The sequence below is a fragment of the Natator depressus genome, chromosome 9, assembly GCF_965152275.1.
Source record: "Natator depressus isolate rNatDep1 chromosome 9, rNatDep2.hap1, whole genome shotgun sequence".
NCBI lineage: Eukaryota > Metazoa > Chordata > Testudines > Cheloniidae > Natator > Natator depressus.
Window position 1 is genome coordinate 25,192,001 of NC_134242.1, and position 26,893 is coordinate 25,218,893.

Here is a 26,893-nt window from a genome sequence, read left to right on the forward strand (position 1 = left end):
TGGTTTGAGTTCAGTTATGTAACAAAAAAATCTGCATTTGTAAGTTGCATTTTCACTACAGAGATTGCACTACAGTACTTAAATGAGGTGAATTGAAAAATACTATTTCTTTTGTTGATCATTTTTACAGTGCAAATATTTGTAATAAAAAATAATATACACTTTGATTTCAATTACAACACAGAATACAATATATATGAAAATGTAGAAAAACATCCAAAATATTTAATACATTTCAATTGGTATGCTATTGTTTAACAGTGCAATTAAAACTGTGATTAATCACAATTAATTTTTTTAATCGCAATTAATTTTTCTGAATTAATTGTGAGTTAACTGTGATTAATCAACAGCCCTAGTAAATAGAAATGCTTTGTTTTTAGGATGTTCGAGCTAAAAGCTATTCTGGATTTTTAACAGAATAATGGTTGAGTTTGTGATTTCACACTTAATACTATCTTTTGAGAAATAGACTCTATATGCTGAATAAAGACACTATTTTATAAATGGTTCTCTGTACTTTGTGTCTTAAAATGTTTTTAGGTAGATTTGTGAGGAAAATGCTTTCATGATTTGATAAGAGACATACCTTTTAATTACTGTATCTAGTACTATGAAAATGGGAATGCAGGGTGAAGAAATGGAGGGAATTTATGGTAGAGGAGAGAAGTAATTAAGGGGATATGTGGAGGTAGAGCACTCTTACCTTAATTCCTGAACTACTATATCAACTAAAATAATTAGTCAGAGTCCTGATGTTAGAATATAATTTTATATGTGGAATGTATATATTGTCTCTGTATGAAGGTAAACTGATTATGGAATTAGTTCACCTACATGATTGTTTTCTAATGTAGAAATGTATTTTTCTTATTTGCCTCTTGGCACTGAAGTACAGTTCTGATTGATTCTCAGAAGTAGAACGTAGGGAGGCTGTGGAATCACTGGAGGTTTTTAAGAACAGGTTAGACAAACACCTGTCAGGGATTGTCTAGATAATACTTAGTACTGCCTCAGTGTGGGGGACCAGACTAGATAACCTAATGAGGTCCCTTCCAGTCCTATATTTCTATTATTCTAAGTGTATTTTTCTGAAAGCATGCTATGTTATCTTTTTGGGGTTTGGGGAATTTCTCATTAGCTGAAACTGAGATACACTGCGAAATGAACCATAATTTGGTTATTTACTTCTAGTATAACTTTTATAAGACTTTGCAAATCCTGTTCTTTAAAAAATGATGGGTGAAACTATTCCTATTTTCTGGCAAAGAACCACCTTCAGAACATAGAAATTCTATCATGCTTTGACAAAGGAATAAATAAGCTAATTACCAGAGTGTCTATAATGCTATGGTTAGTATTTAATTTTCCATAATAATTCATACATTATGGATACCAAAAAGTCTGTTGTTAAAAGTAACCAACTTGTATTTTAGTTTTAAATTTACAGATAAAATTAGGCATTTTTTAAAATACATTTTCTAACGGTGTTTCTTGTATGTAACTTTTTTATGCTTTAACTAGAGCTTTTCTCTTTCTGTTTAGCAAAAAGGAGGGGTTTTGAATTCAATCTGTCATTCCAACAAGGTTATGGAATCTACAAGATATCCCATGAAAACCACCACCATGATGATGATGATGATGGTGATGATAACTCTATATCCTATCATAACCTGATGAACTATGACTGTGAAAACACACAAGAATCTCAGAAAGATAGCAGCAAAATCCTTAAATCCGCCAAAATTGAGTTCAGCACCATACCCATCGAGGATAGCTCCATGTTTAAAGATTTCAGCAAGGGCAAAAGTACGGAGACTAAACAAGAACTTGCCAAGGACAAAAGCATGGACCGTCTTCTTTCTGACAAAGTAGGAGCCTTTAAAAGAGAGGAGGTCAGAAACTTTGACAAATCAACATTTTTTGAAGCGCAGGAAAGAAGGCTGTCTCATGAGGAGAGCCGTAAACCAGAACTCACAGATTGGGAGTGGTGCAGGAGCAAATCTGAAAGGACTCCCCGTCAGGTAGAGCATGGTTTTGTTCTTCATTCTTTTTTTCTTCTTTTGAAGAGTTTTAAAGAGTTCTTGTATAAAAGCATCTTAAAATACATTTCTAATTTTGTTGAAAAATTCCCTTCAGCTAAACAGGTTCTAATTCCAAATATTTAAAGCCATATATTTTGGCAGCCTCTTCTCACTTCCCATCTATTTTCTAATTCTGCTCTTGGAATTGTGTCCCATTTGAACCAGTAGTTTATGGATTTTCCTAAAGTGCTACATGTGTTGAGGTGGTACACTATAATAAAAAGTTCAGTGTGAAGGGTTTTAAATGATTTTAAGTTTACATTGTGACACAATGCTCCTATTAACCAAAAGATCAAATTTTCAAAAGCAGTTTTTAAATGTGTGCCAACACTTTTTCATGCCTGAATTTTGGATGGGCAAAAATGTGTAAGCATGGAAAAATGAATATGTAGAAATACGGGAGTGAAGAACATGTGTGCAGAAATTGGTTTGCCTAATTTTAGAAGTTCAGTGAAGGCCCCTATAAAAACTGACCCACCAGTTCAAAACAGCTATAATATATATCAGTGATCTTAGTTGATTCACCTCTGATGTGTTAGTTCTCTAGAAAGGAAAACAAAATCAAACATATTTGAAATGTCTAAAATGAGCATTAATACATTCTGCAATTCATAATTAAACAATATATAGACCCTTTAATTTTTGCACTTTTGCACGTGTACTTTTCCTATGAGACTCTTCTGTGTGTAAGAATGGATGCATTAACCACACAGGGCAAGATTATGGCCCTTGCTGTATGCTTGTACAGGAGAGTAAAGGACATAAAGAACCCTCTTCTTCTCCTGCCTGCAGCTGCCGTCAGTCTCCTCCCACTCAGATGGGAAGGGAGTGCATAGAGCCTTGGATTTCCCTCCCTTAACATGCCAGCCAGTGCATCTGAGCTGGCACAGAGGGGGAAATAAGCTGTACCAGGAAAAGGGCTGGCACTTTTCTTCCCCCATGAAGCAAGAGAGGAAAGGGGCTGAACTGTGACTCTGACACTAGTTGTTCTTACTCAGGGCAGACTGTCAGATGGGAATCTATCTCATGGTAGGCGTTTTAGCAGAAGACCCAAATGAAATGTGACATGTCCTTTGGATGACATGCCAGGCATTTATTTATTCATACAACTGAGTGAAATGCAGTTGACTGTGGATTTCAATATGGGTATCAAGATTACCGTTCTTTTGGACCCACAACATTGCAAGTCTTAGTATGATTATCCCTTTGATTGCTTTATAACTTGGATAGTTACTAACAATGAGCAGTGCTCAGGAGCTGGTTAGTCTTCTAGTGCACTGTGGAATAACTGGTTCAAGATAAACTCCTTATATATGTCATTTTAGTTTAATGATCTACTTAGGCGTCGATAAACTGGTCTCTTATTGTCCTGTAGATAAAGGACCTAATTCTGCTCTCACACTCAATTTATGGTGGTTTAATTTCATTGGCTTGAATGCAGTTAATTATGGCTTAGACTAGAGTAAGAGGAGCATCAAGGACATAAGATGTATGTCATGTAAAACTGGGCTGGTCCTGATCCTGCAATCTGGTCTGACTCATATGCCTGCAGAGATTCCCACTGAAGTCATTCTAGTTTCTGCATGATGGCTGGGACCTTCCCATGTGGATCAGTTTGCATGATTGGGGCCAACATGCTTCCTCTTCCACGTTCCCAGCACTCATTCGTGTACTCTCTACCATGCTGATGACATATCAAGAACTGTTGAGACATAAAATGTATACTGATCTCCTTAACATGGTGATATTTTGCTCTGAGAGCTCCATTCCTAATGCCATTGCACCTTCATGGGTGTTAGGGACACAGGAATTTTTGCATTGATTTCTGAATATAATTGAGTTCTGCACCTAAAAGAATTCCTGTTACTGGTGACTACTTAAAGCTGTCATTTGTAACCGTGGCACTGATCATTTGAAATGGGATCCAAAAAAATAAACACGGGTATAGAACAAACCTACGCCACATTAATGTCTTGTATACTGTATCAAAGACACAGGAGGACTCAGAAATGGGTACGACTATTTGATTTTCCATAATTAATGTGTTTGTTTTAGGAGGGCGGAAAGGCCTAGCAAGAAGTGATGCTGAAGAAAATCATGTTGTGCCTAACAGAAGGGAGAAAATATTTGTTAGCTAGCTCATCTGTATTGAATGCAAAGATCGTTGGTATTGTAATGCAGTCAATGGACACTTGGGTTTCCTGCCTCCTTAAAAGTTCATGATTATGAACTAAAGGCCAAATACTGGCTTCAGGATACATACAACCCTCAACAGCTATATCTATAATGGCACCTATAGTGAGCAAGTGTTGTGCCTCAATCCTGTCTCCCCCAGGACTGTTGAGTTTACAGTCCAAAGACTCTTTACATGTTGAGCTGTGGAAAACATTCCAGGGCAGGTTTTAGGAGTGATAAAGGGTAAAGCATGTGTTGTTATTGCACAGCCCCATGATCTGCCCCTAGCTTGTATACACCTTCTCTAGCTCGATGTGGTCATGCTTCTGCACAGCGATTTTTGGCCAGCCTTAAATAATGCCAATAATGATATTTTAATAACCATGAATGTGGCTCATTTTCAAGTTAAACCCCATGGAGGCTCTTTGAGGGGAGGGTTGCCTACCCTGTTTTGTGTCTGATAGTCTAATCACTGCTGTGAATCGGTTCTGAGACACTTTTAAATATCGGTCTTGCCTACTCACTTTCAGATGTCACCAGGCTCCTTCGGTTAAATCCTGAAGGATGTGATCTGACGATGAGATGTCCAAGAACAAACATGGAGCATAGGCAAAAGAATGTAATGCAAAAGACAATACAGAGCTTTCTTCATTACTGAATTACTGGTCAATTTGATCCTTCGTTTTATTTGATTGAAACCTCAGGAATCAGGTCACTTGTTTTGTAAATAACAAAATTTCAGACCTTTATTCTGATTGCATTTGACACTAAGGAGTGCTTAATTAGTTCATTGGTCATAGGAAAAACACCATTTAATCAATAAGGTAGTCTCCTACTGGCTTTTATACAGGGTTGTAATGCTGAAGAAAAACAAGAATCTCTCTCCTTAAATGAATGAGCAAAATATTACACGTAAAATGAAAGACTAGAATGCTCAAGAAAGATGGTTAAAATTGAAAAAGCTGCATTACTGCATCAGTGACATTTTAGGACACTACTGGGCTGTGTGAATTATTGTAGGTCCACTGCCCTCCAGTGGTCACACATATAAAACGACCAGCTGCCTATCCAAGTGATAGATTCATAGATATTTAGGTCAGAAGGGACCATTATGATCATCTAGTCTGACCTCCTGCACAACGCAGGCCACAGAATTTCACCCACCACTCCTACAAAAAAAACCTCACACCTATATCTGTGCTATTGAAGTCCTCAAATCGTAGTTTAAAGACTTCAAGGAGCAGAGAATCCTCCAGCAAGTGACCCCTGCCCCATGCTACAGGGGAAGGCGAAAAACCTCCAGGGCCTCTTCCAATCTGCCCTGGAGGAAAATTCCTTCCCGACCCCAAATATGGCGATCAGCTAAACCCTGAGCATATGGGCAAGATTCATCAGCCAGATACTACAGAAATTTCTTTCCTGGGTAACTCAGGTCTTACAGGAATAAGTGGAAGACTCTGTAAGCTCCTGGAACACATTTCCGGGGTAGGTGATAGGGTTTAATTATCCCACTTGCCAGAAAGCAGGAAAAAAGGGTTAATAAGATTCTTGGGAAAAGAGGAAAAGTACCTGCCATACCCCGAGGGGAATATCTAACTGCCTAGGTTTGGAGGGAGGAGATGACAACTGGGTCTGATTAAGAAAGTAGGCTTTTTAAAAAGGCAGGATTAGGTCATGGGTGTGGTCTTGGCTCCCCGGGAGGAATTTGCCTTTCCTATGAGAACCCTGCCTACCGGAGCCAAAGCTCAACAGCATGGTGAGTGGGACACTGATCTTGGACTGTTTGGGATTCCTGGTCCTGTTTGTGTAGCATTCCCTGCAGAATGGGGAATGTGGTGTGAGTTAACTTTTCCAAAGGGTTGGGGTCTAACTGAGAGCTACATTGGGGATCAGGAAGGAATTTCCCCTCAAGTCAGATTGGCAGAGACCTTGGGGGTTTTCGCCTTCCTCTGCAATATGTGGCACGGGTCACTTGCGGGTTTGAATGAGAGTAAATGGTGGATTCTCTGTAACATGAAGTTTTTAAACCAAGATTTGAGGACTTCATTAACTCAGCCAGACATTATGGGTGTATTACAGGAGTACATGGGTGAAGCTCTGTGGCTTGCAATGTGCAAGAGGTCAGACTAGATAATCATGATAGTCCCTTCTGGCCTTAAAGTCTATGGGTCTGAAAGGCTTTCATTAGGACCTACAAATGGAGGGGTGTGCCATTGTTTGTTTGAATCCTGAAGTCACCTGAAACCCTGCTGGAGCTGCCATAGTGGGCTCAAGTTAAATCAATAGGGGCAGGTATTTGGGGCTGGATGGCTCCTACCTGTTCATAAAATAAAGAGACCATTTGAATATGTTGGATTTACTCTCCCTTTTTTTAAAATGCAAGTGTTTGGTCACTTACAGCCTGCAGAGATGAACAGTTGTGCTCTTTGCAAAAAGTAAATGACCATTCAGCAGTTTTAATGCATTGGCCTTTGCTCACGTATCCTGTATAATCTAGTTGACGAAGTCAGATTATGCTGTAATAGGTTTATCACTAACTGTGACTGTCCTTGCGGTAGCCTCCAGTCACTTTTTCAACCAGAACTCCTCTACCATTTTCTTTGGCTGTCCTTTCAAATTGCTCGTCCTGTTGTGACTTCTGCTTATAGCTAATGCCAGCATCTCTCTGTGAAGCAGCTAGCAGTGACTGCATGTGGCTGGCTTCCTTTGCCCTGGAGACTGTGTTTGTCACTTCTTGGACAGACTACTTCACCACTTGCCATTGCCCAGAATCCCAATTTGTGCTTTACTGACATTTTCCAAATTCTAACAGAGTGTGTGGTTGTCAGGCTATTATGCTTCGAAGGTCTAAAGTTCAAGATGCTAGTTACAGGATCTCTTTGTTTCTGACATTCAACTCGAACTTGCAGATCTCCACAATGCTGACATTTGCCCCGTTGGCGAGAAGAGCAAGACAAGGAGATTCCCACCAGGATTAAAAGCAGAATTAAACTACTGGGATCTTGGGCTGACTTGGGAGAAAGGATTGTACATGATTAATAAAACAATCATGTAGGTTAATTAATGTTTGCAAAGTGTTTTGAAAAAGCAAGGTACGGTGTAAGTGCTAAGCAATATTGGGCCAGGTCCTCAGCTAGTATAAATCTGCATATCTCCATTGACTTCAATGGGGTGGGATCAGCTCTCAGATCTGTAAAGAGGAATTTTAATAACTTAGTACAAGGCACATAAGGTTAAAAGTGAACTTTAAATATTGTTGCAACCAACTAAGTGGACATACATTTTTATGTGTTGAATGTCCAAATAGCAAAGGACATGGGACACTCAGCTTAAAAACTAGCTTTGGTCTAACTCGTCAAAAACTAAATATCCAGTATTCTGCGGGTTATACTCGTTGGAGCAATGGATCTGAACCATAAGGACGTGGGCAGGTGTTACCTAGTTTTAAAGGTTTTTTTTTTCAATAGCTGTTTCCAAAGATTCTGAAAAACAATAACTGTAGAACTTTCAAAATCATGTAATGTTATTTGGCGAGGGGAAAGGAAACCACTTATTTGAGCATCTGCTGACTGGCTCTGTCGTACCAATTAGTTCCTAGTAACAGTGATGTCTGAGTAATGGATTTTTGGAGCATTCTAGTGATAAGGTATGGACAGAAAATCCATGGATGTGGTTGGCTTTATTTTCCTCTTACAGAAGGGTAGTTGCAAATTTAAAATTAGAGCGAACAAACTACCAGGAAATATACTGAAGGGAACCAATAATTTAAGATAAATGCTATGTTTATATATTATATACAATGTTTTAATAATCTGGAGATGTAAGTACAGTACATTGTGATCAGCAGAGATCAACTCTCATTTAGCTTTATACTGGCTATCTTACATTCAGGAGGTGCATTGCAACTGGTTTTCATGCTTTCGTGCTAGGGAGGAGCATGGTTTGCCATGTTGCTTCCTGTCTGCGAGTGGAAAGCATCACATTTCCGCCAGTGTAAGTGCACATTATCAGACAAGAATGCTATCAGTTCTGTCATATTGTTTTCCTTATGGCCAGGTCAGTGCTGTGCACCAGTTTCAAGGTCTGGATACAAGGTAAGAGAAAAGCAACATGGGGGAGAGAAGGAAGGGGGAGTACACTCAGTCACATACCCATGTTACTTTAGAGCAAAATAGCTGTAAGTCCACTTTGTTAAACGGCAACTCCCAGGAGCCTTTAAAAAAGCACTATTTAAATGCAGCATAGAAATCAAGAATGCACTTCTCTAACCCAGGTAACCTCCTTTTTCGAGTCTACCTTTTAGGGAGACCATTAACTAATTTACCACCCTCATTCTCCCTCACCCAACTAATTGCAGTCAGCCAGTTCCAGTGATTACATAACTGCTCTTTAACAGCACAGAAAGAAATGGTTACTACAAAGGAGCAGGGTATAAAATGGTTACTACAAAGGAGCAGTTTTTATACCCAGAAACTGGGCCATATATACAGAATATCCTTCCCCTTTATTTAAAAAAAATGATGGTTTCCTATAATAAAGGTTCAAAACTCTGTGGTCACTCTATTGTAACCTCTAATGTTTCGGGCTATCCCTGCTGATTATGTATTGCAGTACATTTTATATGGGCTCCCATCAAAATGAACATGGAGTAGATTTGACTGGGTCCTTTCACAGACTGTTGTCTCACTCTATCTTTGAGAGTTGACCTACACCTACTGTACCAGTTTGGGGTCTAGTACAGGGGTGGGCAAACTTTTTGGCCCGAGGGCCACATCTGGGGAAACTGTACGCAGGGCCATGAATGTAGGGCTGGGGCAGGGAGTTGGGGTACAGGACGGGGTGGGGGGGGAGTGGTGTGCAGGAAGGGGCTCAGGGCAAGGAGTTAGGGTGCAGGAGGAGTGTGGGGTGCGGCAGGGGGCTCAGGGCAGGTGGTGCAGAGTGTGGAAGGGGGCTCAGGGCAGGGGGGTTGGGGTGCAGGAGGGATGCAGCAGGAGGCTCAAGGCAGGAAGTTAGGGGGCTGAGGATAGGGGGTTGGGATTTGGGGTGCAGGAGGGGTCCAGTGTGCGGGCTCTGCCCCAGCACTGCTTACCTCGAGCGGCTCCAGGGTGGCAGCGGCGCACAGAGGGGCTAAGACCTGTCCGGCAGTAACTCCTGGGGGTGGGGTGGGGCAGGCATCTCTGCCACGCGCTGCCCTCACCTGCGGGTACTACTCCTGAAGCTCCCATTGGCTGTGGTTCCCCATTCCCGGCCAATGGGAGCTGCAGGGGGCGGTGTCTGCAGGCGAGGGCAGCGCATGGAGCCCTCTGCCCTTCCCCCTCTCAGGGGCCACAGGCACATGGTGCCAGCCGCTTCCAGGAGCAGCGCAGGGCCACGGTAGGCAAACAGCCTGCCTGAGCTCCACTGTGCCATGGGGCTGGCAATCCTGCGGGCTGGATTGAAAGCCCTGACGGGCCGTAGTTTGCCCTCCCCTGGTCTAATATATAATATTCTAGTCGTACCCTACTCCAGATGTTAGACCAAACTCCTCTCTGGTGTAACTCATTTTCTCTTCAGTGCAATTACCTCAGGGATTCATTTGATGGGTCCATATCACCAGTGCATTGCAACAGCTTTATATTGCTGTAACTCCACTTATTTCTTTTTGTCACAGCTATGTTTGCTGCATGCATTTTCTATGCCATTTTGTGTGAGGATTATTCTTCTTTGAGCAACGTTAACAGAATTATAGAATCATCATAATGCCACTAGAACTATGGGTTGAGCTTCAACAATTCTCTTTACTGCGTGTGCAGGCTATTAGCCCTTTGGGCCCTATCCTGTGATATTTTTTACGAGCAGTCATGACACCAATAGACCTAGTGAAGTCAAGTAGTCAGTGCTAGTATTCATGTAAGATGGCAGGTTTGGGCCCCTTACTTAGCTTAACACTACTTGCTGGGTGCAAGGAAGCAAGTCTGAGAGAGCAGGGAATGAAAATGTCTGACAGAACACAAAAAGTTTCTTCTTCCACTTCTAAGCCTTCCAGAACAGATAGTTTCAACTAGAAGTAAACTCATCATTGCTTTTTTTATAAAAAGTATAATAGGCTCCCATTTTTCAGTCTAACCTCTTTATGGGATTTAGCTCAGGTATATTGGGAATTCGATTTGCAGGCTGTCTGAATTACTGTGGATTTTTGTTACTTTAAATCTAATCATGAAGGTTGAGATTTCAAAGCTGAAGAAGTGTTTTTTTTCTACCCACGAAAGCTTATGCCCAAATAAATCTGTTAGTCTTGAAGGTGCCACCGGACTCCCTGTTGGTTTTGTGTATACAGACTAACACGGCTGCCCCCCTGACGCTATGGGAGGTAGATGCACGGTTTCTATTGACTCTGATGGGAATTGACCACCTAAATCCATGGGCAGATTTGAAAATCTCAGTGGAATTGTGTTTTCTCTGATAGATGGTTCTTTAAAAACAATATTTAGAAATGTTCCCCAAAGTGTTTATTTTGATCATGTCCATGTTTGTTTGCACAAACGTTCGGAGAATGGCTGTTTTCCCTCCAAATACTTGGATACATATGTGAACAAGGCTCTTCACTGTTTGTTACTCATCACTCATTATTTTCTCGCTTTGAAAGTTTCCTGTGACCAATCAAGGAGCAGAAATAATCCCATATTAAAAGAGCCTATATTGTCAATAACTTAGTCACGATTAAGAACCAGACCAGATCTGGCTCTGTATTGGAATTCATAAATGGTTACTTTAGAAATAAAATTTGGAAATTAAGGTAGGAAGCAGTATGTATTCCTATTTACTTGCCATTTTGTTTAGTAACCGCTTGATAAAGTTTGTGAAACAATGCAATGTCAGAATCGTTGGGCGGCTGAATACAAGGTCCGGCAAACACGAGGTCAGCTCCTCAGCTGGTGTAAATGGAGCTATTAACAAGAAGACTTCCCCACTCGGTGTGGCAGCCTTGATAGCTATAGGCTGAGAATGAAGTAGTTAGTTATGCTTCTGCCAGGCAAAATACAGGTGTTGGAAAGCTAAGGATCTCCAGCCGTACAAAAATGTAAGATATAGGACACAAACACTTAGAGTTGGAGATCCAGATCCAAGTAGCTGTGATGGGAAGGGAGAAAGAGCTTTAGCCTTAGCCTGGAGGGGGGGATTCCTGAAGCTGTAGTGGCTATAATGTGCCCTCTCTCTGCAAAGGGAAGCGGAGCGGAGCTATGTAGCGGCAGATACTTTGGAGCCTCTGCGTTGCCATAATCCCAGTCTGACCCATATCCTGCATGCTGGCAAGTAGGGAGCCACCCTGGTTCTCAGTTCCATACTGCACAGGAGATGTGCACCCACTGCATTTCCTTGCCCCCCACTTGCACATCAGAACTGAACCACTTTTGGAGCTGTGGAGGAGGAGGAGCAAAATTTGTCCCTAAGATGCAATTCATCAAAATAATCTTTAAAAACCTTCATATTTTCAATAAATTAGGGTAAAATAGACTTAGGGCAGCAAGCTTCTCCTGCTCTGGAGCACCTAAATCCTGTAGGAATGCAATGTTTTACGAGCTATAGATAGCACCTGCTCCTGTCCTTTTTCTGTATTGTGTCTGTTTAGCATGTGCAACAGGATAGTCTCATCTGTTTGTAAAGGATCCAGCACCCTGCTGGTGCCATTAAATAACAGTAATACAATATTCACTTGCTCCTTTTTGGTCAAATCAGCCCCCGGTGACATAGCTGGTCCCCTGAGAGGCAAGCAGAGGAGGACTCAAAATTAAATCTACTGCATGGCTCAGGCTCAGAGACCTGTGGGCAGCTGTATTCACAGATTTCCCTGTCAGGAAATTTAACCACAAATTAACCTTTTTCAAAATTAATTTTCTATTCAGTCACAATAGAGAGAAATAGAACAATTTCCTTGGTTATTCTTCTGGTTTCTTTAAATGCCATATTTATATAGAGCTCCATTTCTGGAAACACCCTACTCTGCCTGGCCCATTGACCTCAGTGGGACTTCTTGTGGAGCAAGGAACTATACAGGATGAGTGAGGGGATTAGAATGTGGCTCACTGTGATCAAGGAACAAGTGGAAGTTATCAGCATGGTAAACTAAATGCTAATCTGATTAATGAGAACATACATATCTTGTAACACTAGTTCATATTTTATCTATCTTTAGATTGGCATGTGCTCCTATTTGTCACTTCTCATCTATTTATAGGTTTCAGAGTAGCAACCGTGTTAGTCTGTATTCGCAAAAATACTCTGACACCTCTCTATCCTCTTCTCCCTTCCTTCTCAAGTTCCTTCCTTGCTCCTCTGTCACCTTCTAGTAGATTTGCCTGACTATCTTGTTGCCCCAAGAGCTATGTTTCTGCCTCTGTTTTAACTATGGTAAAATACTAACACAAAAATAAAGCTTCTGTAATTTTTTTTTCTGCAGAGCAAGCAAGGTCTCTGCTGAAAAGATGTGGATAGAGGCAGAATTAACAGATGCAGTGTTTTGTACTAAATCAGAGTGTAGATGAATCAAAGCTATTGAGGGATATCTTGCTTCTCCCACTAATGTTAATGGAAGTCAAGTGGCTAAATCCATACACAGTACATTGAAAATGTACCCCTTTCTGTCTTATAAAACTGTCTAGTACATTTTCTTCCAGGTCTGTTCCAATGCAATGTGTGTTCAAAGCTTATGCTGGTGGGTATATGCAGTATTCCCTAAGTCACCAGGTAACTCCAGTCTCATACATTCTAAAATCTTCCTTTTTGACTGGAAAATAATTCATTTTAAGAGACAGTGTACCTTTCCCTCATCATCAAACTTACAGATGTTGGGAAAGGTGTTCTTCCACGCTGCCAGATTTTCTATCTAAAAACCCTGTAGGGAAAGTGCACTGAGTTCTGATCTCACCTCGGTGTCACTTCAGGCACAGCTGGGAATAGCACCTGGGTCACTGATGTGACAGAACCAAGTTTTATCCATTCAGCTACACTGCATCTCAGAATGAATGTGCAAAATCTACGGGGTTGGATATACTGTCTCTAGCCATTGTGCTACCCATTAGACACACTCCCTCCCAAAGACAGAAGTAAAACCCGGGATTCCTGATCTCCAGTAGACTACTATTGTCTAGCAAATAGTTTTGTAATCCACTAGTCAAGTTTGTGTTAAATCCATCTCTACAGAGTGGTCCACCTAGGGGATAACAATTCCTCCTTTAGCTTAGCTAGTAAAGATCTGTGCTGGAGATCTCAGAATATGGAATTCAAACTCAGCTGATAACCCATGTGAGGGAATTCTTATTTCTGCAGATGATGGAATTTGTCTTTCTAGTGTTTTAAAAAAGCTAATTCACACAGTGAGATGGCATCCTTAAAAATGGATTTTATAGTTGCACACCATTATCTATCATTACGTATGGTACAGATGTTAAGAACATTTCAGTCCTTTCGTCACATTTTGTGTCATACAGGTTTGAAGGTTGAGAGTCAGACTGTCTGACCTTGCTCTAAAAACACTGGGGGAAAGAAGAGAGGGGAAGCGGAACTGAAAAATAAATAGTGCTAAAAAGTAAAACTGGCTCAAGGGAACAAATGCCTTAATCCAGTAGCTGAGGATATGTATTTTGGGGTAGTGGCGGGGGTTTGAAGGTCAGAGATTTCCAGGGGTGTTGGAACAATTTGTGTATTGGGGGTGCTGAGAGCCACTGAACCAAACAGTAAATCCTGTATATGATGGATACCACTTCAAGCCAGGGGGTGCGGCAGCACCCCTAGTTCTAGCACCTATGGAGATTTCTGATCTGTTTAGGTAGCTCTGAACAATGCAAACTTTTTCAAAATTAGAAAAACTATTTTACTGAAGCTGGTGAATAATGACAGTCTGACCAAAAAACAACAAAGGTCCAAATTTAGCAGTTCTTTGCCAGGCAAAACACCCATGTTATGTAACAGTAATTTTGTCTCAGTAAAGGATTCATCCCAAAACTTTCACAATTAGAACTGTCATTGCTTACTTTATTCTTGGTCAGAGTTTGGCAAAAATTCTGGTACTACTTCATGTGGACATAACTTGTAAAGAGACTGAACGTTCTTCAGGGTACTTTACTGCTCCCCAAGGTAGATAACTCAGGAAGAGGAGCAGGGTAGCGTCTCAGACTGTGTGTAATGCTCACTTACCTGAACTAATTCAAGGACATAAGAAAGGCATGAATAATCCTTTTTTAAAGCTGCCTCCTCACCTTGCTTGCTGACTCACTCTTCATTATCCAGCGATGCATGTGTAAGGATACCCATTTTAATTTGCATCTTAGAAAGCAGCATTGTCCTTTTTTTGTTATTTTAAGACCCTTAAAGAAAAACAGTTTAAAGGGCACCAATCATTTTCATTTAATGTTTTCAAGAAATAGGTTCCAAGAGACTGTATGTTGTACCCCCTAGACAGCATGTTGGAGACTTGCATATGTAGGAGTCTGTTGCCTGATTGTCTTCTCCCTTTTGAAAGTAATGAATCAAAAATCACTCCACTGATGTCAATGAGAGTTACACCACTATAAAACTGGTGTCATAGGGTAATGAGGCCTTCTGTCTTATATATCCACACACTAGCTCATATAGATGGGTATTGGAAAAGAGAAGTGCTCAAAACAAAAAAGACTTAGAAAGTTCCCTCTATCGATAGAATCCGTGGAATTGCACTAGTGGTAGTAACAATGAAAAATTTGAGAGGGCTGGGAAGCTGAGTGTAGCCGAGGCTCTAGAGAAACTCTATCTAGGTCAGGGCTCAGTCACATTGACACAATAGAGTGAGGAAGCCTGTCTTGCATTGTGGCTGCTTATTCTGTAGTTCTTTGGTGAATAAATAAGTGTTCAGAGCTGACACTCAAGAAGCATCTTTTTATGAATACTAAACCCCCACAAAAAAGCACAGAAAAGCATAAGAATACCAAGCTATCGTCAAAATCAAAGTAGGCATTTCATCCTTCCACATCTGTATTTGAAGAACTATATTTGTATACATGAGAGCGAATCTTGCTCCAAGCCACTACTGATATCAGACAGCCTGTTCTGAGTAAACAGACAATACCATGAACGAGATTGATATCACTCTGATGAAATGACCTAGGCTCCTTCTACACTATGGGTATGTCTAAACTTTGAGGGGGGTGTGATTCCCAGCTCAAGGAGACATACTCAGGCTAGCTCTCGTCTAGCTAGCGCACTAAAAAATAGAGGATAGCTGTGGCAACAGGAGCACTGGGAGGGGCTAGCCGCTCCAAGTACTTACCTGTGATCTCGGATAGGTACACACTCAGAGCAGCCGCACACTAATGATTTTACACACTCTTTATTGGGGCGTGATAAATGGTTTATTATATGATTTACCATAAATGCCTAACAGCATTATGAAAGCAGATGCCCAAAAGAAGTGAAAAATGATCAAATTCTCAATTGCTCACCTGAAAAAAATTATGCACGCAGATCGAAATGAGCAGTCCTATGTTCCCGATTATTTTCCACTGTAACTGTAGCATGTAAAACGGGTGTTCAGAGTGAAAGTAAATGTCTGTCAAAAACCAGACCCAACACCAAGTCCTGCTGGGCGAGTCTGTTTCTTTACTCAGTGGATTCGGTACTGATGTCATGCACACGATTTTGCACCCCTGAACCATCAGGTATTCAGCCAGCAGAAGACCTATTTAAATGCAATCTATTTGAGCGACAAAGATCCTTTTTTGTAGCACCATATTGATTGTTTATAATAATGTTAGCATAAGCAGTGTGTAGTGATAGAGCATCTTGTATTCTGCAGGATATCAGCAATTATAAAATGTAAAGAAACTGAGACCCATGATGAATGGCTCTCGTAAAATTTCACAGCAGGAAAAAAAACATGTAGTCATTTGAATAATATGAAGGTGATCAAGTAATGGTATCTTGCTTAGTTGAAGAGAATGAAAGAAAACTTTTTGAATGGTGTTTCTTTATCTTCAGTTAAAACTTTCTGTATACAAAATATATCTAAATATAAGTCTGAATAAACATGGTCTTGTATTTTGTATAAAACTTTAATTAAAATTTAGACCTGTAGAATGCTGTTGATGAATTGCAAGAGTAATATCTTGCACTAATATCTATTTAGCACATAGCTGCTCTAGACCTGGTTTAACTAGAACCTGGAGAACTCCCTATGTATATGGAGATCCAGTTGTGCAGCATCTGTGCTGTGCTTCCACATGGTTGGTGGTTTAGGGTGGTTCCTGAGCTTGACTGTTCCCTGGGTGCTGTAGTTGCTGTTGGCAGCTAGTGTACATTACAGCAGTGGCTCTCAACCTTTCCAGACTACTGTACCCCTTTCAGGAGTCTGATTTGTGTTGTGTACCCATTTCCCCTCACTTAAAAAGTACTTGCTTATAAAATCAGACATAAAAATACAAAAGTGTCACAGCACATTACTGAACAATTGCTGTCTTTCTCATTTTTACCATGTAATTATAAAATAAATCAATTTGAATATACATGTTGTACTTACATTTCAGTGTACAGCATATAGAGCAGTATAAAAAAGTCCTTGACTGTATGAAATTTTAGTTTGTACTGACTTCACTAGTGCGTTTTATAAACTTTGTAAAACAAGGCAAATATCTAAATGAGTTGATAGGCCCCCTGGGAAGACCTTTGCGTACCTCCAGGGGTACGTATACCCATGGTTGAGAATCACTGCATTACAGTACCCTTTGTCTTATTCTGGTTTCTACTAGGGACCAGGCTGGAACCCAGCTAATGTCAGTGTTAGGAGAGACACAAAGGCTCTGAGATGCATTTTGCCCTTCCCAGCTATGCTTCCCCAATGCAGGGCATGACTAAATACCCCCACGTAGCACTATCTAATTGCTGACTATTAAGGAGTGCTGGCTGCTGAGCTCATTCCCTTCTCTTGCAGACAACAGACTACAAAAAGCACAGATGCCAACTTATATTTGTATAGCTCTTATTTTGAAAAAAGAAAAGGAGTACTTGTGGCACCTTAGAGACCTACAAATTTATTTGAGCATAAGCTTTCGTGAGCTACAGCTCACTTCATCGGATGCATTCAGTGGAATTTTCCGATGCAGTGAGCTGTAGCTCATGAAAGCTTATGCTCAAATAAATTTGTTAGTCTCTAAGTTGCCACAAGTACTCCTTTTCTTTTTGCGAATACAGACTAACCCGGCTGCTACTCTGAAACCTGTCTTATTTTGAACAGTATCTGTTGCTCCTTTTTATATGAATTTGCTCCAAGTACAGATCTGGACAGATTGCCATTGTCCTACCCAATGACTGGTTTCCAAGTCACTTGGGGTGACCTCATCTCTTCCTTTAGCTACCAGCCTCTAAATTTACTGCAGTCAGCCTTCCAAGGCCAAATTACTGCAGTAATAAATGTTACTGCAGTTAATTTTTATTTTAGGGGATTTGAAGAGAGTCTATTTTAAAGTAAACAGAAAAAACATTGTCCATGAAAAGCAACAGTGAAGGCATCCGTGGAAACATTCTAAAAATATAGTTCAGCTATAGTCTGCATTCCTTAAAAGTTATTAGGTGCACAAACCCCTTAGAGGTTTACTCAGTTTTATTTTGCCATTAGGGGAAGCAGACAGGGCACTGGCCTAGGAGATCAGGGTTCTATTCCTGGCTTTGCTGCTGGGTGACCTTGGGAGTGTCGCTTCGCCTTTGTGTGCCTCCGTTTTTCCATCTGTAAAATGGGGATAAGACTGACCTCCTTTATAAAGTATTCTGACAGCTAGGAATGAAAAGCACTACATAGCTTATATTATTGAGTAGTAGATTCTTTGGGTTTTGCTATGGACTTCAATAGGGCAACGATTTCACCCTCTGTGTTTAAGTTTATAACTAGCTTTTTGTTACAAACCTATTTTTAACCCTCTGACAGGGTATAGTACCCGTCTAGGTCCCAAGGGGGGCAAGTGTGACAGGGTCAGAAAGCCCTGGTGCTCCAGACCGGCAAAGCAAGGATTAACCAGCAGAGCTAGGAAACAGCTGTATGCAAGGGGTACAAGTCAACAACAGCTGTTGAAAGTGAGGAAGCAATTTGTGATGACAGGCCAAGCCAAGCTCTACTTCTCACAAGGTTACTGCTTCTAGGGACTTGTCTACACAGGGTTACTCAGAAAATTAATCCAAATAAATTAAGGGTGTGAATTTAAAATGGATTACTTAAATTGCATTAAGTGTCTGTGTGGTTGTTCTTATTCAGAATTAAAGTGGCATTAAATTCAATTAATCCTAATTTACTTCCACAGTTAAAAGATTTTGAGTTTGATGTAGCATGCCTCAGATATTTTCTTGAAGGAGGAGAAGGAACACCAAAGAAGTGTTCCTAACAAGTGTGCTTCCAGTCTGGCTTTATTTTTTGTTTTGAGGAATAAAGGAGCTCTACAAGGCTGTTTTCTAACATTTTGCTATTCCCAATTACTTAATGCTGGTCATAGGTGAAAATCTCCCTACATTATTTTGACTGTGGCTATCTGCAGGCTAGCTACAACCTTTACTCTGTTCATGTGGCTTTGAAGAGGGAGAGGAAGTGGTCTAGGGGGAAACAAACCCCAGGGGCTATTTAGGTATGAGACTAGGATGTCAAAGAACAGGGTAGATCACAAGAAAAGGCTCATATGTGGCCTTCTCGAGAGGAGACTGTTGGTTTGTAATGTGATAAAGTATTGATGAGAAAGTATTCTAACTTAGCTGATGTCAGTGCAGTTACTGTAGATTTGCATTTGTGTAACTGAGATCTTAGTCTAGTTCTATATGAACTAGTGATGAAGCCACTTCTAAAGAGTCCCTGTTCAGTATCATCCGGGTCTCATTGGATGATTCTCCAGTCTGAAACAGGTATTCACACCCAGTGTTTATAGTTGTGTGAATAAATATTTATGGCAGCCAGGCCTTATCCCCTCCTATTGTGCGTAGATGTGCAAAGGTCCTCAGAATGAGGATGATAAATACAGACCATAGATGCACAGTACGTAATGAGGATAAAACAATTTCATTCTTAATGCTGAATAATTTTTGCCTTTAATATTTTTAATGTCTTCTTCTATTTTTAAAGAAATTGCCGTTTCTAGCCCTTATGGTTGTAGAGAAAAAGCTTGAAAACATGAACCTAAAGGCTCCAAAACCAGAAGGAAAATTAAAAAGAATCCAGAATGTATTTTTCGTAATCTCCGATTCTTATGCAAACATCGTGATTGGGGGAAGGGCATAATTCATGATTTTTTGAATGCTTGGGGCTGGCAATATATAGCTGCAGTCATTTTTGTCTCACTAATTCACTCTGTCGGAAATTACTTGAGCCATCGTTCAACCTCTGTTTTGTTGCAGAGCACTTTTTCTCTGCTTTTAGCACAAGGCTAACACAAGTATTATCTGGCGGAAGACACTCTTGGAGCAGATTTGACTTTATTCTCTGGATAGAGTGTATTAATAATCAATAAGGACATTCAGAGAATGGAGCTGGATTTTTTCCTTTGCCACTATGTAGTTCCTGCTAACAAATCTTTCCTAAAATGCTTCTTAGTAGGAGTTAAGCATGTGCTTAAATGACTGCACAGGGTGCAAGGCAGTGGAGACTCATACCCGCTGAGTTCAAGTTCCACATGTGTGAATAGAATAAGGTCAGTTGTGTTCAGTACAAAATGTCAAATATGCATAGAAAAGTTTCCCTGGTGAAACTGAGGTATATTAATAAATCATCCTCAAACAACACTTTTTGCCTCATTTTCTAGGCTCCCTCTAGCGAAATAAATACTTCATCTCCTCCCAACCCACACTTCTAACCAAAAGTATTTTGCACATGAAGTATAATTCCCACAGGAAGCAGAATACATAATTGATTATAGTGAGATCTAGCTGAGGAGCACAACATTAATGGCCTCACCATGAGGGCCCAAGGTGCTCAGCAACACTTATTTAAATCAATGGAAGTTAAAGGCATATGGTACCTTTTTAGGTGGTGTCTGACACTTTGCAGGAGCAAGCTCTATTTCAGCAGGTGATGATGTTACGACTTCCCTTAACTATGTACTTGCAAGTTAAAATCACTTTATTACTCTTTCATGGGTGCATAACCAACATTTCTTGCAGAAGTGGATTGAGTAGTAGTTTTTTGCCAGTTTGCAAAGGGAAATACAGCAGAAGATTCTAAAACTTTTTTTTCCTCACGGAACACCTTTATTATGGGTCAGATCCATCAGTTTCTACCCAGGCAACATTTCTAGTGAGTTCGGGCTGCAGAGAGACTAGGCTCCATAAATAGAGCTTTGTTATAACAAGAATTGCAGTTTACGTGTCCGGATGCATTCAAACAATCTAAGACTCTGGGGTTTATATTGCAGCCCTTTCTCTTGTGATTTCAGTCAAGTTACTCATGAGTCAGGGTGTAGAATTTGCCATTTTACTTTAGCTTCACTGGAAACAAGCTATACGCTGCACACACCCAGCATTCTTTCTATCTTGGCTTCCTTTGGGTATGAAATCTTATGGATAAGGCACGGCCCTGGACTCTTTCCTGCACTGTGATCAGCTCTGCACAGGAGCAAGAGGAAGCCATCAGAGAGCGAGCTATGCCTCCACGTTTCTTATGGTGAATCTGAACCAGTCCTAGACTATTGGTGGTAGAGATGCTCTAACTTACACCAACAGCTTGGCCATGTGCCAGTTGGCTGTATTGGTAGACCACAGCTGCCCCCCTTGTTCACTGCCTCTGCCATGGCTCCTTGGCCAGGTGGGCGTAGGAGCTGGCTATGCCTCTCACCAGCTGAGAGCTCTACAACATGGGGGAATTCTCAGCTGGTGAGCTAGGCTCAGATTCTGCCTGAGCAGCACAAAGTAGCCAGAAAAGGAGGGAGAATCTAACTCACTCTGTATGTGTCAGTGGGGGGAGGGTCATACCTGCCTCATAAAGGGAGGAGTATTTTCGATTCTCCACAATCATAATAGGCTACAGTGTGTGACTTACATGAACAAAAAAAGGATTTGCTGCAGGGATTGTGCAGAGATTACTTTGCTCGGAATGACTTCCATTGAGGTATGAATGATGTATGTGAGGTATGAATACATCTGTTATTTATTCCACTGTAACTTTTCGTTTCTTCGTGTTAAAAAATGAATGTACTGGTATATGTAGTCCTCCAGTGAAAACAACATCCTAGATTCTAACAGACAAGATTGCCTTCAGCTATTCCAGACAGGAATTCATACAGATATGGTAAGACATGATGGAAGTACACACTGTTCACACAGTAAAAATAGAAAATAAAGGGCTTGATTGTGCATACACACTGAGTGCAAGGAACTCCTAGGGAAGTTAGTGTGACTTGTGCACATGGAATTGGGGCCCAAATCTTTATTTTTTACTAAATCGTATGTTTCTGGCGTGGCATCACAGATGCAGAAATAACATGTTTAAACATCTTTAAAAATATTAACAATTTTTTTATTTTTCTCAGATCGAAGCACTTACATTTTAATGGAAAACAAACTTGACTGATATAAGGTGCACTGTACATACTGCTAGTCAAATTGTTCTTTGTGAAGCAAGGGCCAGATCCTAGGCCCCATTCTACAGCTCTAGTGAGACACTATGCTGTATGTGTCTGATCCTCAAAGGCCTGAGCATCCTTTGTTCCCATCAGTGACAGTGGGAGTTGAAGGTGATGAGAAGCTCTTGAAAGAGCTACTCGTTACCACACAGGGACTAGCTCTTCTGAAATGAATTCAAGTGTCCATTTGGCCTGAAGAGTTACAATAAAAAAAGACTGGTAGTGGCAGCATTTGTTAAGAACACATGCAGATCAGGCTGCTGTGGCCTGCCTCCATGAAACTATAACAAGTCATCATAGAACCAACACAGTGTTAGACTTAAAGAATTTGGAAGCAATATTCTAAATCTTACTCTAGCAGACTATGCTACTTTAATATGCAAATCTAATATGCTGCTAGACTGCCTAGGCTATCATGGATACTAAAAAGCATTTTCACTAGAAAGAGAGAGCTTTTTTTATTTCTAATAGCTGTTCACCCCTATGCAAATGCATAATTCCCTGATGCATTCAAATGGATGATGCATTAAGTCAAGACATCTTCAAAATTCTCGCTCTCTGAAGGTGATCAAGAGAATCAGACTATCAGTAGACTTCCTATTCCTCAGTTAAAGAACCTTTATAATTATGCTTTTAAAAGAGGAGCTGTAGTATATACTGTGTGGGAGCAGTCTGAATTTTAAATTTATTTTAGAAATCATACTCTTTTTGTTGTTGTTGTTTTTTAAGTGTACCATTGTAATATAAGGCGCAAGGAGGGAGGAATGTTGAAAGAGACGAAAGGATGGAGTCTTCCTCCAAAAACATTTTGGGCTTGTGAAGAGTGCCCTTGTAGATTATTCAAAAAGAGAACAGCTGATTGCTTTCAAATTTAATTGTATTAAGAATGAATCCTATCCCTGCTACATCTGCAGATACCATTGTTTCACTCAGATAACACTGCGGGTGGTAAATGAACCTGACTAGAATAAATGGGAGTCCATCACTGAATTACTCAGACAGCTTCCTGCTCTTAATGTTTTTAAATTCAAATTGCATTCAAAGATTTATAATCAAAACATAAAATCAGGTTTACGAAGATACAGAAGGCAAAATTCTGCCTCATGGAATGTACCAGAATCAGGCTTGTTTTGGACAGAAGTCATACTCCAAATGCTATACTTAATATTGGATTAGTTAGAGGTGCTGAAGTAGAAATAGTAGACCCATAATGGACATCTTTAGAGAAATAAAAAGAACAGCCAGCTCTGATGTAGACAAACAATGACAAGACACACTATTTATTATTATATCCTTGTAGGTAAACAATACCTTATTTTATAAAGATAATCAAGCTTAATAGAATCCAAGGTCACACTTTGCTCTTATTCATATCAGTTTACATCCAAAGTAACTCCACAGAAGTCAATGGAGTTACTCCAGGTTTACATGGGTGTAGAAAAGACCTGTATCTGGTCTGCTCTCTTGCAGAACGAACAAAGTTCTTCCTGTTCCAAGTCCATTCTCCCTTATATTAAATATGATATGTCAGATACAGTTTCTACTTAGGCTATTTCATTCATGCATGAGATTTGCAACACAAGCAAACCAGCCTAGGTAAGAGATGTGAATCCACAATAGACCTTAACCTTTGGCTCACATTGTTCAGTGCATTTTCAGTTACAAACTCTACATGAAGGAGTGTCAGATCTTGTTTGCATTACTGAGATCTAAATAGAGGACTAATGGCCTTGTGCTAACTCAGTAGGTTAATAGGGTACTAGATTCCGCAAGTGTTCAAAGAAGGTCAGCTGCTTAGAGGGTTTTCATCTCTGGCTAGCCAGGAGGCTGAAACCACTCCAGGGGACCCATTTTCCTTCATGGCCCTGTCACTTCCAGGGAAGACTATAGTAATACATTCAAATTAGAGCTGACCAAGTTTCACTAGAGTAGAGCGCAGAAGCACTACTTTTTAATGTGGTAGGCCAGTATGAACATGGAATATCAATACTCAAATCTCTGTCCTAGCTCTCACTTCATCTCCTAGTGCAGTAACAGGTATTGCTTTTATATGTATATTATAGAGAGGGAGAGAGAGCCCAGAATGCTCTGGGATGCAGTTAGTAACCAGAGCTGGCTGAGAATTTTTTTCTGTTTTGTTGAAAAAAAATTACAATTTGTCAAAACTGAAACTTCATGAGAAAGGATCAGTTCTGAAAAAATTGGGAAAAATGTTTTGAAACTGACAGCACATCCCACTTCAACATTTCAAAATAAATTCTGGATTTTGGTTCACAATGGCTTTTCATTTTGAAATGTGAGTGAATTATAGAGATAGTTTTAAAGTCAACATCAAAATTAAACATTTCAAAATTATCAAAATGAAATATTTTCAATTGATCCAAATCCAACTTATTTTAAAGTTTTTTCACTTCACAACATTTTTTGAGATTTCAATATTTCATCCCAATTTGGGAAAGGGAAAAAAGATTGAAATCTCAAAAATGTTCCTGGGATGGGAGAGCCATTTTCTCCCCAGCTCTATTAGTAAACACCATGGGACAATATAAGGCCTATTAACTTTATTTAGTACTAGGTTGATTTGGAGTTTTGTCATAATATTTTGCATTTTTAACATGTTTGTTTCAATAACATTTGCTCTGTTAAAGCATGCAGGGGATAGATTACTGGCCATTTAAGTGGCAGTTTGTGAGTTTATGCTTTAAATTCTGTGTCTGCTACAGCTGTAATGGCTATAACGATTAATAATATTTATTGGCCATTAATACACAGATAAATTATGATGTAACTATTGAAATTATATAGTTCATTGAACACTGGAAAAACATAAATTTGGCATGAACATTTGGCTACTTAAGATGGATGTTGATCTCTTACTTAAAAATAAACTATGCAGAAAGAGCAGCGAGAACTATGGCAGTGACAATTACTCATTCTGTTCAAGAAAGAATTCACTCTGAAGGCCTCGCATTTACTCTGTCTTTAAGACATCCAATTTTACAAATTAGTAATATCTTAAACGAGAATCTAACCTTACACTTAATAGGTGCTAGCATGTTCAGTCCTTATTGATCTTGTTTTTTCATACACTCCAGATGTCCTTCACAACCTAAGTGTGTTTTTTAGAAAGTACTCCAGACTCTGAACCAGATTAGCTGCCAGAAATGCAGACACTAATAGACCCTTGAACAGAGAACTTCAAATGGTGCGGACTAAGAGCCTGCACAGCACAAAGAAAGTAGCTAGAGCCAGGGCTGAGAATTGAGTCCTAGGTCTTATCAGTTATTTGGAAATTAATTTCTGAACTACTTCACTCTCTGTCCTACTATCCTCCACTGCTGCAAGGCAAACCGTTTCTGCCCTCCCTATGAATTCAGTTTTACACTGTGAATTGAATCTGGCTTTCACACACTTATAGACAGAACTAAAAGTTGGACCCAGACACAGAACATCAGTTGCCTCTGTTACTTAATGTAAACTGGAAGAATTCTTGACAAATTCTTTCTCTGACAAATCTATAAAGAAGGCAAATATTATTTTTATTTCCTTCCAGCAGGGCAGGCCAATTTCTGGCAGGGCAAATCAACTTCTTTTCAGGCTAGTTGCTTTGTCCAAGCACCAGACGAGGCCTGAGTCTAATAAGATTCTCTTGCACAATAGGATCCCATTTTTCTTTGCAAGTGCAGCCTTTTCATATCTGTGTTAAGGATTCATACAACTTGATTATCAGCATGGCAGCCCTGTAAAACTCCTGACTCATTCTACCAGGTTGCATCACAATATCTTTTCCTTAATAACCAGCAAATAATTGCCTTCCTTGCCCTCTCAAGAGCCAATTTACCTTTCATGTCAATGGGCTAAGCTGCTTTGATACTAAAGATTTGCTCAGCTTGACTGTGAAAGAAGATGAAAATCAAGGCCAGTCAAAATGGAGGAACCCTCTTTCAGTTCCCAGGTAATCCCAATACACATCCCTGCTTCCATTTATTTTACCTGGTTCCCTTCTAGTAGTTAGCCATTAGACAGAATATGGCCCCTCTACTAGCATTAGCTGAGAGAGTGTCCCTTTGACTCAAGCAGTGAAGGCCTGTGGTTTTTGGAACTGAGGAACTAGGGTTCTACTCTGACCTCTCCACAGTGTAGGATTTATCCAATATTCATGTCTGCCAGCTGTATGTGGCTTCATCACAACAGTAGCACAAATCAGAGGTTGCTGACCTTGGAGCCTTTCCATCCAGTCCCTTTTTAAAGCCCTCCCTTGGGAAGGGTTAGAGGGCTAGTAGGTGCTGCCCCCACTCTGCCTGCCTTATAAACTTTTTCCATGTCTTGACAAATTTGCTGACATCGCTCTTTTTCTGTCCATTTCTTTCTGTCCATTTTCTCCCTCCAGTCCTGGTTGTCTGTCTGTTTGCAGGTTTTTCCCTTCTTGACATCCTTTTTCTTTCTGTTTATTGCCAGTCCCCTTTTGGCTGATTCTTTTCCTCTCCCTTCCTCCTCTGGTTACTTCATTCCCCTCCTCATCCCCCAGTTTACCAAAAAGCTAAGACTACTGCATTGGAATGGCGGGAGGGGAAGGGGTCCAGAGAAGAGAAACTGGTTGCTTCTTGAACCTTCAGCCTTGTGTACAGCAGCTGCTCCTGTAGCCAGCTATGTTGGACCCATAACATGAGCAGGGAGGAAAGCTGGGTGACTCTCAAAGAGCTACCTGAGGCCTTACCTGCAGAGGGGGCAGACCCTTAAGGTCTGTCCTCACTGCAACTGGAAGGTGTAATTTCCAGCACAAGTAGAAATACCCACACTGGTTCTGACTGAGCTAGCATGCTAAAAATAGAAGGGGTAGCCATTGTGGCGAGAGGGACTAGCCACCCCTAGTACAGTCCCATCCGGGACCCTAGATACATACTCAGGGTGACTAGTTCCTCTCACTGCTTGCACTACCAGGGTTATACTTCTGTTTTTAGGGTGCTAGCTCAATCAAAGCTGCTGCAGGTACATTTGCTTGGGCTGGAAATTATACCTTCCAGCTCCAATGTAGACATA

The 26,893-nt window shown here is 40.4% G+C and overlaps 1 protein-coding gene across 1 annotated transcript in view; it reads left to right on the forward strand.

Annotated features, from left to right (window-relative positions):
- GPR149 (G protein-coupled receptor 149) overlaps positions 1-26,893 on the forward strand; it is a 36,615-nt gene that overhangs the window by 4,972 nt on the left and 4,750 nt on the right. The window contains exon 3 of the mRNA XM_074962941.1: positions 1,546-2,024. Coding sequence (XP_074819042.1) covers positions 1,546-2,024 — 479 coding nt within the window. The remainder of the gene's footprint in view (positions 1-1,545; positions 2,025-26,893) is intronic.